The 18,016-nt window shown below is 43.9% G+C and overlaps 1 protein-coding gene across 1 annotated transcript; it reads left to right on the top strand.

Annotated features, from left to right (window-relative positions):
- The first annotated feature begins 10,311 nt into the window (after nucleotides 1-10,311).
- Rwdd2b (RWD domain containing 2B) lies at nucleotides 10,312-17,573 on the top strand. The gene is made up of 5 exons (NM_016924.2): nucleotides 10,312-10,467; nucleotides 13,390-13,610; nucleotides 13,773-13,840; nucleotides 13,969-14,331; nucleotides 16,278-17,573. Exons 2-5 carry the CDS (start codon nucleotides 13,404-13,406, stop codon nucleotides 16,510-16,512), a joined length of 873 nt encoding a protein of 290 aa, NP_058620.2. The 5' UTR covers nucleotides 10,312-10,467; nucleotides 13,390-13,403; the 3' UTR covers nucleotides 16,513-17,573.
- Nucleotides 17,574-18,016: the final 443 nt, after the last annotated feature.

The raw sequence follows: 18,016 nt of genomic DNA, 5'->3' as shown, positions 1-18,016 counted from the left end.
GAGAGAGATGGGCAGCCTTGTCTTGTCCCTTATTTTAATGGGATTGCTTTTAAGTTTCTCTCCATTTAGTTTCATATTGGCTATTGGTTTGTTGTATGCTCCTTGAATTCCTGATCTCTCCGATACTTTTAACGTGAATGGGTGATGTATTTGGTCAAAGGCTTTTTTTCAGCCTCTAATGAGATGATCACATTTTTTCCCCCTTTGAGTTTGTTTATATAGTGGATGACTTTGATGGATTTCCATATACTGAACCATCCCTGCTTTCCTGAGATGAAGCTTAATTATCATGGTAAATGATCATTTTGATGTGTGCTTGGATTCGGTTGGAGAGAATTTTATTGAGTATTTTTGCATCAAAAATCATAAGGTAAATTGGTCTGTAGTTCTCTTTCTTTGTTGGGTCCTTTTGTGGTTTAGGTGTCAGTGTTACTGTGGCTTCATAGAAAGAATTGGATAGTGTTCCTTCTGTTTCTATTTTATGTAATAGTTTGAGAAGTATTGGTATTAGATTTTCTTTGAAAGTCTGATAGAATTCTGCACTAAAACCATCTGGCCCTGGGCTTTTTTTTTTTTTTTTTTTTGGTGGGGAGGCTTCTAATGACTGCTTCTATTTATTTCTTTAGGGGTTAGGGGACTGTTGAGATGAAAGACTCCGAGAGGAGCCCCTCGCTCAGGCCTCAGGATAATAGCGGACACCCAAGAACTTACGATAGACCGAGCTTGTTGCAAACCACATGAGGCTTTATTCGGGGAAAGCCAGAGCTCTGGGGACGACTCATATCCCACGCAGGGGTAGAGGAGTCGTCCTCGAGGGGAAAGAGTTCCCAGTTTTTATAGGCCCTCAGGGGGGAAAGGAGAAAGGGGAGATTAAGGGATTTTCAGATCTAAACAATGTCTATTCTTAAGAAATGGGTATGGGAGGGGTACGAGGAAAGAGTCTAATGAAGGTGCAGCAATGGGCACACACCTGGTCAGAACATTGGCAGACACACAGGTTCAAGGAGTGGCCAGAGCATTGTGCACCTCTATTTTTCTAAATCAGTGAAGCTAGTTCTGCTAACACTGACGTCTATCTTGCCAATTTCAGGGCTTCTGTGTCCTTTTACATTCTGCCAGGATCTTTCAGAGATGGCTCATCTGATCCTAATTTAACTTTGGTATCTGTCTAGATAATTGTCCATTTCATCCAGGTTTTCCAGTTGCGTTGCGTATACGCTTTTGTAGTAGGATCTGATGAATTTTTGGATGTCCTCAGTTTCTGTTTTTAAGCTTCCCTTTTCATCCTGATTTTTAAAATTTGTATACTGTCTCTGTGCTCTCTAGTTAGTCTGGCTAAGGCTTTTTTTATCTTGTTGATTTTCTCAAAGAATTAGCACCTAGTTTTCTTGATTCTTTGTATAGTTCTTTTTGTTCCTACTTAGTTAAGTTCAGCCCTGAGTTTGATTATTTCCTGTCAACTACTCCTCTTGGGTGTATTTGCTTCTTTTTGTTCTAGAGCTTTTCAGTGAATAGATAATTGTTCAGCTTCCATTGGTATGTGGGCTTTCTGTTGTTTTTGTTGCTATTGAAGACAAGCCTTACTCCGTGGTTGTACAATAGAATACATGGGATTAATTTAATGTTCTTGTATCTGTTGAGGTTTATTTTGTGTCTAAGTATAGGGTCAATTTTTGAGAAGGTACCATGAAATGCTGAGAAGGAGCTATATTCTTTTGTTTTAGGGTGAAATGTTCTGTAGATATCTGTTAAATCCATTTGGTTCATAACAGTTTTTTTGTTTTGTTTTGTTTTGTTTAAGACAGGGTTTCTCTGTGTAGCTCTGGCTGTCCTGGAAATCACTCTGTAGACCAGGCTGGCCTCGAACTCAGAAATCCACCTGCCTCTGCCTCTGAAGAGCTGGGATTAAAGGCATGCACCACCACTGCCCAGCTCATAACTTCTTTTAGCTTCACTGTGTCTCTGTTTAGTTTCTGTTTTCATGATCTGCCCATTGCTGAGAGTGGGATGTTGAAGTCTCCTACTATTATTTTGTGAGGTTCAATGTGTGCTTTGAGTTTTAGTATAGTTTCTTTTACAAATGTAGGTGCCCTTGCATTTGGGGCATAGACGTTCAGAACTGAGAGTTCATCTTGGTGGATTTTTCCTTTCATGAGTGAGTAGTGTCCTTCCCATCTTTTTTTTTTTTTTTTTTTTTTTTTTTTGATAACTTTTGGTTGAACGTCTATTTTGTTAGACATTAGAATGCCTATTCCAGCTTGTTTCTTGGAACCATTTGTTTGGTAAGTTTTTTTCCCACCCTTTTTGTTTGTTTGTTTGCTTGTTTTTCTATTTTTTTCATAATGTTTTGTTTGTTTGTTTTTTCGAGACAGGGTTTCTCTGTATAGCCCTGGCTGCTCTGGAACTCACTCTGTAGACCAGGCTGGCCTCGAACTCATAAATCCGCCTGCCTCTGCCTCCCAAGTGCTGGGATTAAAGGCGTGAGCCACCACACCTGGCTTTTCCCATCCTTTTATTTTGACGTAATATCTGTCTTTGTAACTGGGGTGTGTTTCCTCTATGTAGCCAAATGCTGCATCCTGTTTATCCAGTCTGTTAGCCTGTGTCTTTTTCATTGGGGAATTGAGTCCATTGATGTTAAGAGATGTTAGAGATGAATGGTTGTTGGTTCCTGTTATTTTGTTGTTAGAGGTGTAATTATGTTTATGTGTTTCTCTTCTTTTGGGTTTGTTGTGAAAAGATTAATTTCTTGTTTTTTCTTGGGTGTAGTTTCCCTTCTTGTGTTGGACTTTTCCTTCTATTATCCTCTGTATGGCTGGATTAGTGGAAAGACATTGTTTATATTTGGCTTTGTCTTGGAAAACCTTAGTTTCTCCATCTATGATAATTTCAAGTTTAGCTGGGGCCTGTATGCCATCTGCTCAGGCTCTTGTGGCTTTTATAGTCTCTGGTGAGAAGTCTGGTGTCATTCTGATAGGTCTGCCTTTATATGTTACTTGACCTTTTTCCCTTTCCATATTCTTTCTTTGTTCTGTGCATTTTGGTTTTTTGTTGTTTTGTTTGTTTGTTTGTTTGTTTGTTGTTTTTTTTTTTTCCGAGAAAGAGTTTCTCTGTGTCGCTCTGGCTGTCCTGGAACTCACTCTGTAGACCAGGCTGGCCTCGAACTCAGAAATCCGCCTGCCTCTGCCTCCCAAGTGCTGGGATTAAAAGTGTGAGCCACTGCCCAGCTATTCTGTGCATTTTCTGTTTTAATTATTATGTGGCAAGAGAAATTTCTTCTCTGGTCCCATTATTTGTATTCTGTAGGCTCCTTGTATGTTTATGGGCATTTCTTTCTTTAGGTTAGAAAAGTTTTCTTCTATAATTTTGTTGAAGATGTTTGCTGGCCCTTTGAGTTGGGAATCTTCACTCTCTTCTATACCTATTATTCTTAGGTCAGGTCTTTTCATTGTGTCCTGTTTTTCTTGCATGTTTTGAGATAGGAGCTTTTTGCTTTTTGTATTTTCCTTGACTGTTGTGTCAATGTCTTCTATTATACCTTTTGCCTCTGAAATTCTGTCTTCCATCTCATGTATCCTGTTGATGATGCTTGCATCTGCACCTCCTGTTCTTTTTCCTCGGTTTTCCATCTCCAGTATTGTCTCTCATTGAGTTTTTTTTAATGACTCTATTTCCATTTTTAGATCCTGTTTGGTTTTGTTCAATGCTTTCACCTGTTTGATTGTGTACTCCTGTTTTTCTTTAAGAGATTTATGTGTTTCCTTTTTAAGGGATTCTACTTGTTTACTTGGGTTCTCCTGTATTTCCTTAAGGGAGTTATTTATGTCCTTCTTAAAGTCCTCTATTATCTTCATGAAAGGAGAGTTTAGATCTGAATCTTGCTTTATAGGTGTGTTGGGGTATCCAGGACTTGCTGTGGAGGGAGAACTGGGTTCTTATGTTGCCAAGTCAAATTGGTTTCTGTTGCTTATGTTCTTATGCTTGTCTCTTGCCATCTGATTATCTCTTTTGTCATCTGGCCTCCTTGTTTCTGACTGGAGCCTGTCCTTTCTGTGATCCTGTGATCCTGGATGTGTCAGAATACCTGGAGAGTAGAGCTGCAACTGAGGTGTGGGCTGTGGGGGTTCCAGTCCTGTGCCAGAGCTCTGCCCCGGACACAGGTGGGAACCAGAAGGCACTCAGGTCTCTGAGTGGTCAGGAATCTCACAAATGTAATTTTTACTTAAATTTTGGGGAAAACTAACACTCTTGTTCTTTACTGGTGATAAAATGTTGTGGGTTTATTTTCTTCACTTATTTTGAGACAGGAATCTCACTCTGTGACTTGACTGACTTGGAACTCAGTATGTAAAACAGGCTGGCATAAATTCCCTGGGCACAGCCAGCCTCACGCACCTGACTGCTGGGATTAAAGGTGTACACCATGCCCGACCTGGGGATTAGAATTCAAAGCTCGCTGCTTTTAAAGCCTAGTGACAAGTTTTCCTCTCTCATTCCCCATTGCTGTATTGTTAACTTTCTTTGCCTTGTGCTGCCCCTTAATTTTCTGTGGTTGGTGCCTTAGTTCACTACCTAAAAATCATGATACAAGCTAAGCAGCCTAACTAACCGGTCACCGGGTTGCTCTCATCTTATTTTTACATTGCTGCCAATTAACCTTCATCTTGTCACATTTCTTTTCATGTTTCTATGTATGAATGGAAACTATAGATAGATATAGATATAAGTACATATATATATATATACATATACATGTGTATAGGGAAGGATATATATATTTTCTATAATTCTAGTATGTCTGGAGCATACTAAGTGCTTAAGTATTAAGGAAATTTATTCATTAGAACAATATGCTCTATAAGAATGTTCACATAAGCCGGGCGTGGTGGCACACATCTTTAATCCCATCACTTGGGAGGCAGAGGCAGGCAGATTTCTGAGTTTGCGGCCAGCCTGGTCTACAAAGTGAGTTCCAGGACAGCCAGGGCTACACAGAGAAACCCTGTCTTGAAAAAAAAAAACAACAACAAAAACAAAAAACAAAACAACAACAACAAAAGAATGTTCATATAGCCAAACTACTGGAAACTATCCAGTTTTCCTTGAAACATAAATAGCAAATCAAGGGCCAGAGGTTAAGAGAGCTGGTTGCTTATGAAGAGGACCAAAGTTCAATGCCCAGCACCCACACGGCAGCTCCCAACTGTCTGTAACTCCAGTTCAGGTGATAAAACACCCTCACACAGATACGCATGCAGGCAAAACACCAATGCACGCAACATAAGAATAGATACATTATTAAAAAATAGAACATGAATGGAGTTGTGACTGCATGAGTAAGTCCAGGATTGGATCCACAGTAACACTTAAAAACAAAATTAGAAGAAAAAAAAGTCATATCACTGGGACACTATTAAGCAACAATAATAAATCCTTACAGGATTACATTGGGGGCACCTGAGATGTCTCAGAGAGCTAAAGAGCTTGCTGCTAAGCTGATGACCCAAGTTTAAAACTAAGGAGAGAGAGAGCAGGGCATGGTGGTGCATACCTTTGATCCCTGCAATCAGGAGGGAGAGGTAGGTGGGTCTCTGTGAGTTCAAGGCCAGCATGATCCTGGACAGCCAAGGCTATTACAAAGAGAAATCCTGCTGTAAACAGCAAAACCAAAACCAAAACCAAAACCAAAAATAAGGAAAGAAAAGAAAGATAAGGAGAGGACCAAGTCCCTCAACTTGTCTTCTGACTTATACATTTGAGAAAGCCATTGTACACATATATGCCATAAACACACACACACACTCAAAAAATAAGTGAATGTAAAACATAATGAAAGACATATAACTGTAAATGTAAATATGTGTAAAATATACAGAAAGAGAACAACCCTCTGTTTGGTTTGAATCATATTAAGTTCCAGAACACACAAATATGTGGGAGATGGGGGTGGGGGAGGGGGGGAAGGAGCAGTCTGCCTCCTGGAGAAGTGTAGGAGCTAAGGAGAGTGGAGGAACTTTCTGAAGTGACTATAATCGAATATGAGTAACAGATTTTTGCACTTATCAAAACAAAGCAAATATCCATCTATCCGTACTCTTCACTTTTAACTCAGAAGAGAGTAAAATTAAACTCTAATTCTAAGCGTGCTCCTGTATTTGAGAAAACTGTTCTCATTTTGCAGTTTCCTTTTCATATGCTGTGACAAAGTTGATGTAATAGAATATTCATGATGGTTTCCAATCTATAAACTGATGACATGACTGCTCTACAGTATGGCTTAAGGAGACAATTTTTAAATTGTAGATCTGAGAGAGAACAGCCAGAGACATCTGGAAGAGTCCAGAGTACAGTAGAAACTGCACATGGCGGGCAGGCTGGGCATGGCGGGCAGGCTGGGCATGGCGGGCAGGCAGGCATGGCGGGCAGGACACGGCCAGGGCAGTCTTTGAGTGTAGGGATAACAATGGACAGAGAATAGAGAAAACAGTGAGAGCAGAACACAGCAGGAACAACGGGAAGAGCAGGTTATGAGGAGGAAAAACTGAAGACAGAGAAGCTGAGAGCTGGAGGGAGGCTCTGGAAGGGCAGGAGAAAAGGGCAAGGCTGCTAGGAGGACTTTGAAATGTCTAACTTGTGATACTGAAGGAGCCTGGAGGCCAGCATGAGCTTTGATGTGCTAATAGACACCACAGATAGCCTTGACTCCCTTCTGCCAGACTTAAGGGAAATCTTTTTGGCAGAACTAGCAGTGGTGGTTTGAATAGGTTTGGCCACTGTAGACTGATGTGTTTGAATGCTTAGCCATAGGGATGTGTGGCCTTGTTAGAGAATGTCCCTCTGGAGGTGGGCTCTGGGGTCTCAGGTTTGGTAGCCATAGATTTTAGGAGGTGACACTATTAAGAGGTTTGGTCTCATTGGAGGAACTGGGTCATTGTTTAGGTGGGTTTCGAGACCTTCTACGCTCAGGCTCCATCTAGTGTGGAAGAGAGGCTCTTCCTCAATACCTTAGGATCAAGATGTAAAACTCTTGGCTCTTCCAGCACTATGTCTGCCTGGATGCTGCCATGCTTCCCACCATGATAATAATGGACTGAACTTGTGAAACCTGTAAACTGTAAATGTTTTCCTTTGTAAGATTTACTTGGTCATGGTGTTCCTTCACAGCAATAAAATCCCAAGACACTGGCTTAACAACTTCCTAAGGAATGCTGGTTTTTATTTAATCACACATACACAAAAAAAGCTCAAATTGAGCTCATTTCTGCTATTTGGAGTTTGGGAATTGGAAAGATCCTAGGTTGTTTTTGTTTTTCAGACCAGTTTTAAACACTATTTGTTAATCCCAAAGATAGGAGAAAGACCACTTCTAGAAATTTGGCAAGCATTTGTCACTGGGCTTGGACAAGGAAGTAGGCTCAGATAAGAGTATTTACATTTGAGCTCCTACAAAGCTCTAGGTAAACCCAGGAGAGGGAGGTGTGGCATTCCTTTTATGTTGGTCATCCTGATAAGTCCCCAGACCCAGGGACTAAGGGACTTTGCTTATTGCTTTGTCTGATTACTACCTTATTTGATCTCTTTGCTTATTGCCTGCTTTGATTGCTTTGTCTTTGATCTAAGAACCAACTCTATTCTTTGGATGTACCTAGAATGGTATAAAAGCTGGCTGGGGAAAAAAAAAGCTTGCTTCAGCCTCAGCACTAGCTGGAGTCATGCTCTAATGTCTAATTATCTTTTTCTTTTCTATCCTCACTCCCTCCCTGGAGACACTGTTTGACTGACTGAGCTGCCTTGGCCACCACTGACCCAAACCATCATGGGCAAATTAATAACAGCAAGCAACTAATTACAGCAAGCTCTTTTATTCACGTAGGTGGTGGCTGCCTCCCCTGAAGCGGGGTTACACCAGAGGCCAGCATTAGACTGAGGAAGACAAGGCTTGATAGCTCAGGGCTAGAGAGGGTCAAAATGGGAGATGTGCAGGCAAATAGGCTGGGTTATAGAAACAGAACAGAAGCAGAGCAAGTTGGTCACAAGAACCTCCTGAAACCAAGGCAAGGCTGCAAGGCTGTCATAACAACTGCTACTCATCACACTATGTTAATGTTGTTATGCTATAATAGGCAGCACAGAACCATTTGCAGTTAAGGTGACAGATGGGGCACATGCCAATCCTGAAGAAACAGACATAATCATAAACAGGAATGAGCCTAGTTTTTCTTTACTCTTTGTATGTAAGATAACTTTTAAGCTTAAGATAGAGGCAGGGTGCTTCACCCTATTGTTTCAAAACAGCAACGTTTTGGCCACAGGGAACCTGCTGTGCTTTGCAGGAAGGGAAATGGCAGTTCCTACTGGAGAGCAGTTGCAGCTTTTCAGGACATCCAGACGTGGCCGAGTGTGGCTGGAGTATGTTGGGGAGTGTGCCAAGGCACGCTCCTCTCTTCACATCTGCTTTAAAGCTTTCATTTAAAAAGCTGGAGGGAAAAGTCCTTATGTAATTGAATTGGCAAAAACACAAAACATCCACGATGGGGCTAGAGAGCTGCTATAAAATATTGTCTTTATGGGTTTTTTTTTTCTTCCAGTTCTGAAAGGTTGTGTGTACTACTATCAATGAATAAGTGTTTATAAATCATTTCTAAAATGATTTAAAGAAATGAAAAAAGAGTGTATTGTATATGGTTGGATAAGGAAAAGAGAGTGGATTGTATATGGTTGGATAAGGCAGTACTTTCATGCTGGAGCCCCTTTCTCTGTCCTTTTATTAACAGGGATAAACTGACAGCTCTTCCCAGCGTGGTTACCAGCCAAGACCACTTAAAGCCAGGGTGGTTAACATTAGTTACCTGCTCACGATTTTAGTGTCTTACTGCTCTCTGGTTTAGAGACAAGAAGTGCCACAAGAGGGAAGGTTCTAGAAACCCAGGATTTGGAATTATCTCCACCACTGTCTAATCCATATCTGCCCACATTCTCAGTTAACAATGGCTCCAGTGGACCTATGTTGGCTCCACTCAACACAGCCTGCAAGGCTCCTGAAGAAGGGACAACAGCAAGCTTCACATTAATTTGATGATTAACAAACCTGCTGAAAGAAATATCAGATGCATCTCCTAGCAAATAACATAAAACTTGTGTTTAGAACCAACAAGGAATTCAAATAGTTTTCTCTCCCACCTCGTTAAGGCTTGACGCTGCCCTCCAGTTTAAACCTGTTTACACAAATGGCAAAGCCCTCTTTCCCAGTAATTTGATCACCTAGAGTAGTGTAACCCTTCTCTCCTCAAAACAGTGACCCTTTTCCCTAACGCTTTCCTTCTCTTTTTTTTCCCGGTGTAATCCTAGCTATCCTGGAATTCACTCTGTAGACCAGGCTGGATGGCCTCAAACTCAGAGTTGTGCCTGAGTCTGCCTCTGCCTCCCTCACGTTGGGATTAAAAAGTGTGCACCACCGCCCCCTCCTTCATGTTCTATGTACCAATTATTTTCAGACTAGCTAAACTGAATTAAGACTTCCAGGTATGGCACCAACTAGTGGGGAAAGGCAGTCACCACCTGAGCTAAAATAAAAGCCAAATGCATTGGTAGGCGGTGGAGACAGAGGCAGAGGCCAGCCTGACCGACAGGGAGAGTTCCAGGATAGCCAAGGCTACACGTGGAAACACTGCCTCATAAAAAAAATCCAACCAGCCAACCACCAACAAAACCAAATGCATTTCCTATCTGTGTCCACGTTTTCCTGAGAGCGCCCACTTGATCAACTAAAGTTTGCCTTGTCCCCGGGGGCGTCAGTTGGAGTGGTGGCCTGTTTGAGACCCCGAGCTTTTCTCTAGCACTTACTTAGGAAAGTGTTGTTAGGTAGGAATAAGAGATTAAGACCATACTTAATCTCTCAGAGTTTTACTTCTAGCCTAGTTAAAATGCAACTACCAAACACTTTCCTAAGCCTGGAATTTCTCTCTCTCTCTCTCTCTCTCTCTCTCTCTCTCTGTAGGGACGGGTCACGTATAGAAAAGAGAATGACAAGACTGTCAGCTATTAAATACTTCTTTTCTAGACGCATTAGGCATTAAAGTCCTGCCACCTGCAGAAGAGGATCTGTTCTTTGTCTGCTGGCTGGCATTCCTTGCCAGTCCTGTATCACCGCCACAGCCCCGGTCCCCAGGAAGACAATGAGTCCGGGATGGTGAAATATTAAGAATAAAAACCAGGACCAGAAAGCAACCGGCGGGGGTCAAAGCACCCCTTCGCTGCTCCAGACGTGAACGCTAAGCAAGAAGAGAGGAGCTTCCTGCTTCCGGGACTTGCGTCCTCACGCGCAGGCGCCGGCCCGCAAAGCGCTCGCTGGCTTCCCGCAAGAAGGGTTCAAAGATCGCGCCGTTCCCTTTCTCTCTCTGGGGTGAGACCTGAGCTGCGAGCGCGTCCGGCCCCGGGGTGTCGCCAGTGCGGGAGCCCCAGCTCTGGGTGAGTGTGGCACTGGATGCCCTTGCTAAGCGGAATGAAGGCCATGTTTCCATGGGGGCTCGAATGGGCGGTCGCTGGAGCAGCACTTCCGCCCATTGGTCAGAACCGTCTTCGGTGTTTCCTGGCTCCGCCCACATTCTGCGCCTGCGTGCGGGGTATCTGCGTTAACTCTTGGGTACCTGAGTTTAGGTTTAGCTCCTTAAATAATCCTATGGGGGCTGTGGCTTCTCTCAGCTCTCCGGAGACAAAGGCATGTGTGTGTGTGTGTGTGTGTGTGTATCTCTGTGCGTGTGTATGTATATGTGTACACACGGAAACATGAATGACCCGCCCCTACCTCAATGAGATTTTCTCTAAAGCTAAGCAAATTTTACTGAAGCCATGTAACTTTAGCAAAGAACTTTCAGTGTACTATGTAGACCAGGCTGACCTCGGACTCACTGAGATAATCCCTACCTCTGCCTCCCAAGTACTGGAATTAAGGACCTGTGCTACTACAGCTGGCAATCCACCCATCTTTTTAAGCATTGATGCCACACGTTTTTGTTTTTGTTCTTCCTAGACAGGATTTCTCCGTGTATCCCTTCCTGGTTGTCCTGGTATACACTCTGTAGACCAGGCTGCCCTTGAACTCAGAGATCCATCTGAGTGCTGGGACTAAAGACATGTGCCACCACTGCCTGACTGGCCACACATTCTTACCCAGTTTTCACATCAGCCATATTCTTCCCAGTTTAGAAATGGGGACTGAATCTTTTGTGTAGAGTCTGAAGGTGTATAAACTAGGACGCAGAAGCCATCTCTCAGTTTTGTTGAATTGACTATCAACTGCTTGCTACATTCCTTTTCTGACTTTTCTCATGTACGTGTGATCAGGTACCAGGCCCTGGCTGTGATCCAAAACTCTGTAAAAAGGTGACAACCGATAATTATAACAATGTTTTGTTGTTTCCTTTACAGTTTTAAGGTAGCCATTCATGAACATTAGTAACAATGTTTCTTTTAGCAGCCAGCAGTGGGAGGCAGCACTTTAATCCCAGCACTTGGGAGGCAGAGGCAGGTGGATTTCTGAGTTCGAGGCCAGCCTGGTCTACAGAATGAGTTCCAGGACAGCCAGGGCTACACAGAGAAACCCTGTCTCCAAAACAAACAAACAAACAAACAAACACCCACAGTGTTTATTTTAACGGCTTTATAATATTTGTTTGTTTACATATATTTCTTAAACTAGTTTCTTCCTTAAGTTCTTTCTTCCCTTCCTATTTTTTTTTTTAAACTTTAGTGTGTAACCCTAGCAGGTATGGAAGACTCAATATAGACCAGACTGGCCTTGCACACACATCTTCCTGCCTCTGTGTCCTGAGTCAATGCCTCAATTAAATCGAGTGCTGGGACTAAAGGCTTGTGCCGCCATGCCTGGCCAGCAGCTGTAGTGTTCTGATGTGAACCATCAAGACTGCCTTGGATGCAGGACGTAGGTAGAGAAGGGCGGAAGCTGTCGATAGAGGATGACCTCTCCATACTTTCACTTTCTTCTGCAGATTCAGCTTTCTAAGCTCGGGCCTTTCAACCGTGAAAGGGGCTGCCTGAGCTGTGGAAGGAGTGGCCTTCCCCCACCCCCTGTACATTATTTCACCGTTTATTGTTGTGTTTTGTCTCACTCTATAGCCCAGGCTGGCTTTGAACCTACAGTTTTCTAGCTTTCTGAATGAGCCAACACATCTACCTGGCTCTTCCATTTAAAGACCACTAAATGGGGGATAGAGAGGTGGCTCAGCTGTTAAGAGCATAAACTGCTCTTCCAGAGGCCCTGAGTCCAATTCCCAGCAACCACATGGGATCTGATGCCCTCTTATGGTGTGTTTGAGGACAGCCACAGTCTGCTCATATACATAAAATAAATAATTCTTAAAAAAAAAAAAAAACACTAGTCACAATTCCAGAGGACCAAGGTTCAATTCCCAGCAACCACATGGTAGCTCACAACCATTTCTAACTCTAGTTTTAGGGGTTCAATTCCCTTTTCTCACCTATGTATGGCACATACACAGTCTTCAGACATACATGCAGACAAAACACCCATATGTATAAAGTAAATAAAAAGTCGTAAAAGACTAGTAAGCATTAATATCTACTTGAAAGAAGAACACATGACTTGCTCTCTTCTCCTGTTCATCTGGGTTCCAGGGTAACTGGTAGCAACCACTCCTCTTGCTATATCATTGGCATACTTTTGAGTACATAGTTTATATTTTTCAAAGAGAATGGCCACTGTCATAACTAGAAATGCCAGATCAGTTGTCTAGGTATAGAATACTGCATAGACTATTAATTTTTAATGGATTGTCTCCTAATTAAAAAATGTGTGTGAGAGAGAGACAGAGACAGAGAGACAGAGAGAGACTGTGTGCCATGTATCTGCAGGCACCCATGGAGGCCATAGGATTCGCAGGGTCTGGAGTTACAAGCCGTTGTGAGCCATGCATCGTGGGTACTGGGAACTGAACTTAGGTCCTCTGGAAGAGCAGGCAGCACTCCTATCTACTAAGCTGTCTGTAGCCTGACTGTTTTGGTCCCTAGCATATGATATATGAAAATAAAATGACGGGGAAGACGCTGAGTAATTTTTTCATTTTATAAAGGGATTAAGTATTTAAAGGAAATGTCTGTCTGTGTCACTCTATTCTTTTTTAAATATTTATTTATTATTTATATGTAAGTACACTGTAGCTGTCTTCAGACACACCAGTAGAGGGTGTCAGATGTCATTACAGATGGTTGTGAGCCATCATGTGGTTGCTGGGATTTGAACTCAGGACCTTTGGAAGAACAGTCAGTGCTCTTAACTGCTGAGCCATCTCTCCAGTCCCTGTGTCACTCTATTTAATTCTCTCTTATCTTCAACTCCTTCGAAACTTGCAGACGTCTGTCTCAGCATGGTTGAGATGGAGCAGGCTGAGGCCCAGCTCTCCGAGTTGGACCTCCTGGCCAGTATGTTCCCCAGTGAGAATGAGCTCATAGTGAATGACCAGCTGGCATTGGCGGAGCTGAAAGATTGTATTGAGAAGAGGACAATGGAGGGGCGATCATCGCAAGTGTACTTTACGATCAATGTGAGCCTGGACCTCTCTGAGGCAGCAGTGGTAAGTCTGCGCTGGGAAGAGTTAGAGCATGTCGAGTGTAGTATGTGCATGTGTGCGTGCGTGCATGTGTGCGTGCGTGCGTGCATGTGTGCGTGCGTGCGTGCGTGCGCGCGCTCGAGTTAGAACAATGTTTATAGCTTTTTTCTTCCTCCTCCTCCTCAGGTGACGTTTTCTTTGTCTTGCATTCTTCCCTTTAAATATCCTACAGTCCTGCCCGAAATTACAGTGAGGTATGTTACAGAAATCGTGTCCACTATGCAGGTCAAAATTAGCACGAAGACAAAAGTAACTCTTACGTTTATTTCCTTGTCCAAGGGCATCGACTGAGTTTCTTTTTTCCCTGTGTGTTTCCCATCAGATCAGTATCGCTGAGTAGATCCCAGCAGACTCAGCTGAACACAGATCTGATAGCATACCTGCAGAAGAACTGTCTTGGAGATGTCTGTATCCTGAATGCCACAGAGTGGGTTAAAGAGCATGCCTTTGACTATGTCAACATAGAAGCTTTGCCCTCCCCCGCCAGGCAAAGCACAGCCCAGCCAGAGGATCTCGCTTTCACGAGGCTCTGGATCTACAGCCATCACATCTACAACAAGTGCAAAAGAAGAAACATCCTAGAGTGGGCAAAGGAATTGTCCCTGACTGGGTTTAGCATGCCTGGGAAACCTGGTGTTGTTTGTGTGGAAGGCCCGCAAAGTGCTTGTGAGGAATTCTGGTCAAGGTGAGGTTTCACCTGTATTACATAGCACATCAGTAGTTGTAATTTGAAAGATGATACAAGAGACGTAGACATAAGTATGTTCCAGAGGGATGTCTTGATGAGGATTCAGTCTCAAGTGTGTGGTAAGGTAGAAGACACACATAGCATTACCTATTCCTTCCCTAGCACAGGGCACACCTATAAATGTATGAAGAATGAATTGAGCCCCTCCCCCCATGTGGGTCAAATATGGTGTCCTGCGTCCGGCCCAGGGCTCTGGCTGCTGGATGAGGCTGATGCGGGGAGTTTGGCAGCGCGCACCCCCATGGTAGGCGAAGGCTGTGAGACGCCCCAGGACCCCGCTTCGGGGGTGGGGAAGGCGCAATCTGAAGTCCACACAGAATCTCCGGGCCTGTACAGAGGCTGGGGAAGAAAGGTTCTCACTCTCAGACATCCCAGATGCCACTGTATGCCATGGAAGAGCTGAGAACAAAGTGGGAGCCCGTGGGTGGACTGTGACCTGGGGTCTAAGGGAAAAAAGGACGGGAGGAGAGAGCTCTGGCAGATTCTCACAGGGACGAGAGTCCTTGTCTTGTGCAGCGGCTCTTGGGTTGGTGGAAGCCGTGGTGGAGAATGCAGGGAGGTCTCCCGGGCGGGAGGTTAGATGCTGGCCCTTTAGTGGAAGACCTGCTCCATTGCTCCAGCACAGTGAGTCCCGATGGGAAGAGGCAGTCCATGGTTTTAAGGCGTTTATTGTAGAAAGGCAGAGAGAGGGAACGAGTAGGGAAGTAGAGGCTGGCCATGGCCATGTGGAGAGAAGGGGGAAGGGGATAGGGAGAGAGGGGACAAGTGGGAAGCAGGAGTAAGAGAAAGAGAGTCAGAGAGGGAGGAGGGGGCAAGCAGCCCCTTTTATAGTGGGCGGGGCCTACCTAGCTGTTGCCAGGTAACTGTGGAGCTGGAGTCCACACAGAATACCAGGAACTTGGGGCATTGCCTACATGACTGATGGCCACATACCTCTCTGCAGGGGAGGGGAGGTTGGGAGTCTGTGGCTGCAACAGGAGCCAGTGGCCAAACACCTGTTGTCCCTGGGGTCACCCGGGTTCAAGGCCTGTGCTCAGCAGGGGACCAGGCTGTCTGTGCACAGCTCACCATCCCACACCCTCCAAGCTGTCTTGGACCTGCCAGTTTTCGTGAATCTGCCCTTCCCTTATCTAATGACTATGATCAACTTTCGACTTGTGGAAATGGAGATTACTTGTGAGCATTAGCAAAGCCAGCAATCTTACTTCTCTCCTCAGTTTCTGAGACGTTCCTTAACTAGTTCAAGGGTCAGCAGTTTGTACAGTTATAAAATATTGGCAGCAGTCGCTGAGTTTGTAGCTTACTGGAAGAGTGCTTGCCTGGCATGCACAAGGCGTTGGGTTCTGTCCTCAGTACCACGTATACCAGGCAGGGAGGTACACCAGTAATCTTGGCCCTTTGAAGGCAGAAAGGATAAGATCCAGAGTTCAGTGCCACCTTTGGCTACAAGCCAAGACAGAAGCCAGCCTGAGATTCACGTGACACTCTCCCCAAAATAAATGATTATTAAAATCAAAAGTCCCATTCTAATGGAAGATAGTAATGGTGACCATCAGTGCGTGTTCAGGTGTAATGAGAACCATTTGAGGAAAGTAAGCCCCTGTGAGAGTATCTCCGTGCTTACAGGAACACACACTGGCAAGTAATCCTTTGTTGTTTGGTTTTTGAGACAGGATATCACTATATAGCCTTGGCCGGTGTAGAACACTTTATGCAGACCAGGCTGGTCTCCAATTCACAGAGATCTGAATTCTGCCTCCCATGTCCTGGGGTTAATGCGTGTGCCCTCACTACCAACTCTGATAAGTCTGTCTTACAGATTCTAGCTCACTTCTGTACAAAATATGTTTTGAAATTTTCTACTCTGAAAAACTATGTTTCAGACTCAGAAAACTAAACTGGAAGAGGATTTTAATTCGTCATCGAGAAGACATTCCTCTTGACGGTACAGCCGGCGGAATGGAAGGACAGCGGAAATTTCCCATTCTTGAAGAAAAGGCCTTCAGTGTCCACGGAGCCAGAGGAAACCACATGGACTTTGGCCAGCTGTATCAGTTCTTAAATGCCAGGGGATGTGGGGATGTTTTCCAGATGTTCTTTGGTGTAGAAGGACAGTGACTGAGCAGAGGGGAAGTCAGACCTGTTGGCTCACTGTTCCTCTGTTGATCATTTCTTCCTGTTTTTCCTTGAAATTCAATTTCAGCTCCATTCTAGGATGTACTAGGGTTGGGGTCACAAGAAGAAAATTAATATGGCTGAAATGTATCAGTTAAAACTTGCCATGCCTGAGAGAAAAACTGGGTTTCGACTTGTAAGCTTTAAATTACTAAGTGAGAAGGGTGGAGAAATGACTCAGAAGTTAAGAGCATATGCTGCTAGTGCCAAGGACCTAAGTTCAGTTCCCAGCACCCCTGGCAGGGAGCTCATAACTACCTATATGTCTTTACTTCAGGGCATTTGATGTACTCTGTCCTCCAAGGGTGCATGCATGAACATAAACATGTAAATATATTTGGGGTATCAGATCCCCTGGAGCTGGAGTTACAGGAGGTTGTGAGGTACCCGGTGTGGGTGCTGGGAGCCAAACTTGGGTCCTCTGCAAGAGCAGTGCACCCTTTTAACCTCTGAGCCATCTCTACAGCTTGGTGGAAATTTCTTGACGTGAGCTGGATCTGAAGGCACATGCTTATAATCCCAGCACTTGGGAAGTAGAGGCAGGAGGATGGGAAGTTGAAGGCCAGCTGGGCTACACGAGGCTCTGTCTCATGAAACTTGAAAGACAAATTATATGTGAAGGTAATTTTGATGGTTCGACTTGCTAGGGATTTCCCACACTCTTCTGCCTTCACTAGGAACCTGGAAAAGCTGCCTGTTCACCCTCCTGGCCTCTCTTGCAGCTGCATTGGGCTGTAGGTTACAGTGCAGGATTTCTGGGGATGAATTTGCCTCTCTTCTCTTTCTGCCATGGCCCCTGAAGTGATGGCAAGAGAAAGGGCCAAGCTATCTCAGAGATGTCATTGTACAAGACACCTTGCCACATGCGGACCCAATGTTAATCCCAGCCTGTCTCCAGACCTTTGAAATAAAATGAAATTTTAAACAATCTGTGCTTGTTATCAGTAGTCAGAAGTTTGAAACTACCCTGTCTTTTAAAGTACAAACAGTATAAAGCCTTCCTCATTGGTGTTTGTGGTTCATTTCAAATTGCATGTGTTTAGATTTGGCCCCTATCTGGCCTTGCATCGCTGAAGACTGGGGCATGAGTAGAGCTCAAATGGTTTCTTGTTGTTTCTTTAAGACAGTGTCTCATGCCTATGTGACCTGATGATTCTTTTTTCTTTTTATTTCCTATTTCGAGATAGATTTTCATATATCCCAGGCTGCCCTTGAACTTTAAGTGTGCAAAGCTGACCTTAAATTTGTGATTCTCCTCTTCTCTGTGTCTTCAGTGCTGGTATTGGGAGGGTGTGCCAGCAGACCTGGTTTGCTCAATGTAGGGAATCAAACTCAGCCTTCAGGAATGCCAGGAAAGCACTCTACCAAGTTAGTCGCCCCAACTCCTCTGCTTTTATTATTTCATTTTATTTTTAAAGATTTATTTTATTTATATGAGTACACTGTA

The sequence above is a fragment of the Mus musculus genome, chromosome 16, assembly GCF_000001635.26.
Source record: "Mus musculus strain C57BL/6J chromosome 16, GRCm38.p6 C57BL/6J".
NCBI classification, from domain to species: domain Eukaryota; kingdom Metazoa; phylum Chordata; class Mammalia; order Rodentia; family Muridae; genus Mus; species Mus musculus.
The sequence above is the reverse complement of the archived record's forward strand: the minus strand, read 5'-3'. Positions and strand labels throughout refer to the sequence as shown.

Bases quoted from the DNA above. Each gene is read 5' to 3' on its own strand.
- Rwdd2b (NM_016924.2), top strand. From the start codon at position 13,404: ATGGTTGAGATGGAGCAGGCTGAGGCCCAGCTCTCCGAGTTGGACCTC. The intron at 13,611-13,772 runs GTAAGTCTGCGC...CCTCCTCCTCAG, and splicing joins ACCTCTCTGAGGCAGCAGTG to GTGACGTTTTCTTTGTCTTG. The intron at 13,841-13,968 runs GTATGTTACAGA...GTTTCCCATCAG, and splicing joins CTGCCCGAAATTACAGTGAG to ATCAGTATCGCTGAGTAGAT.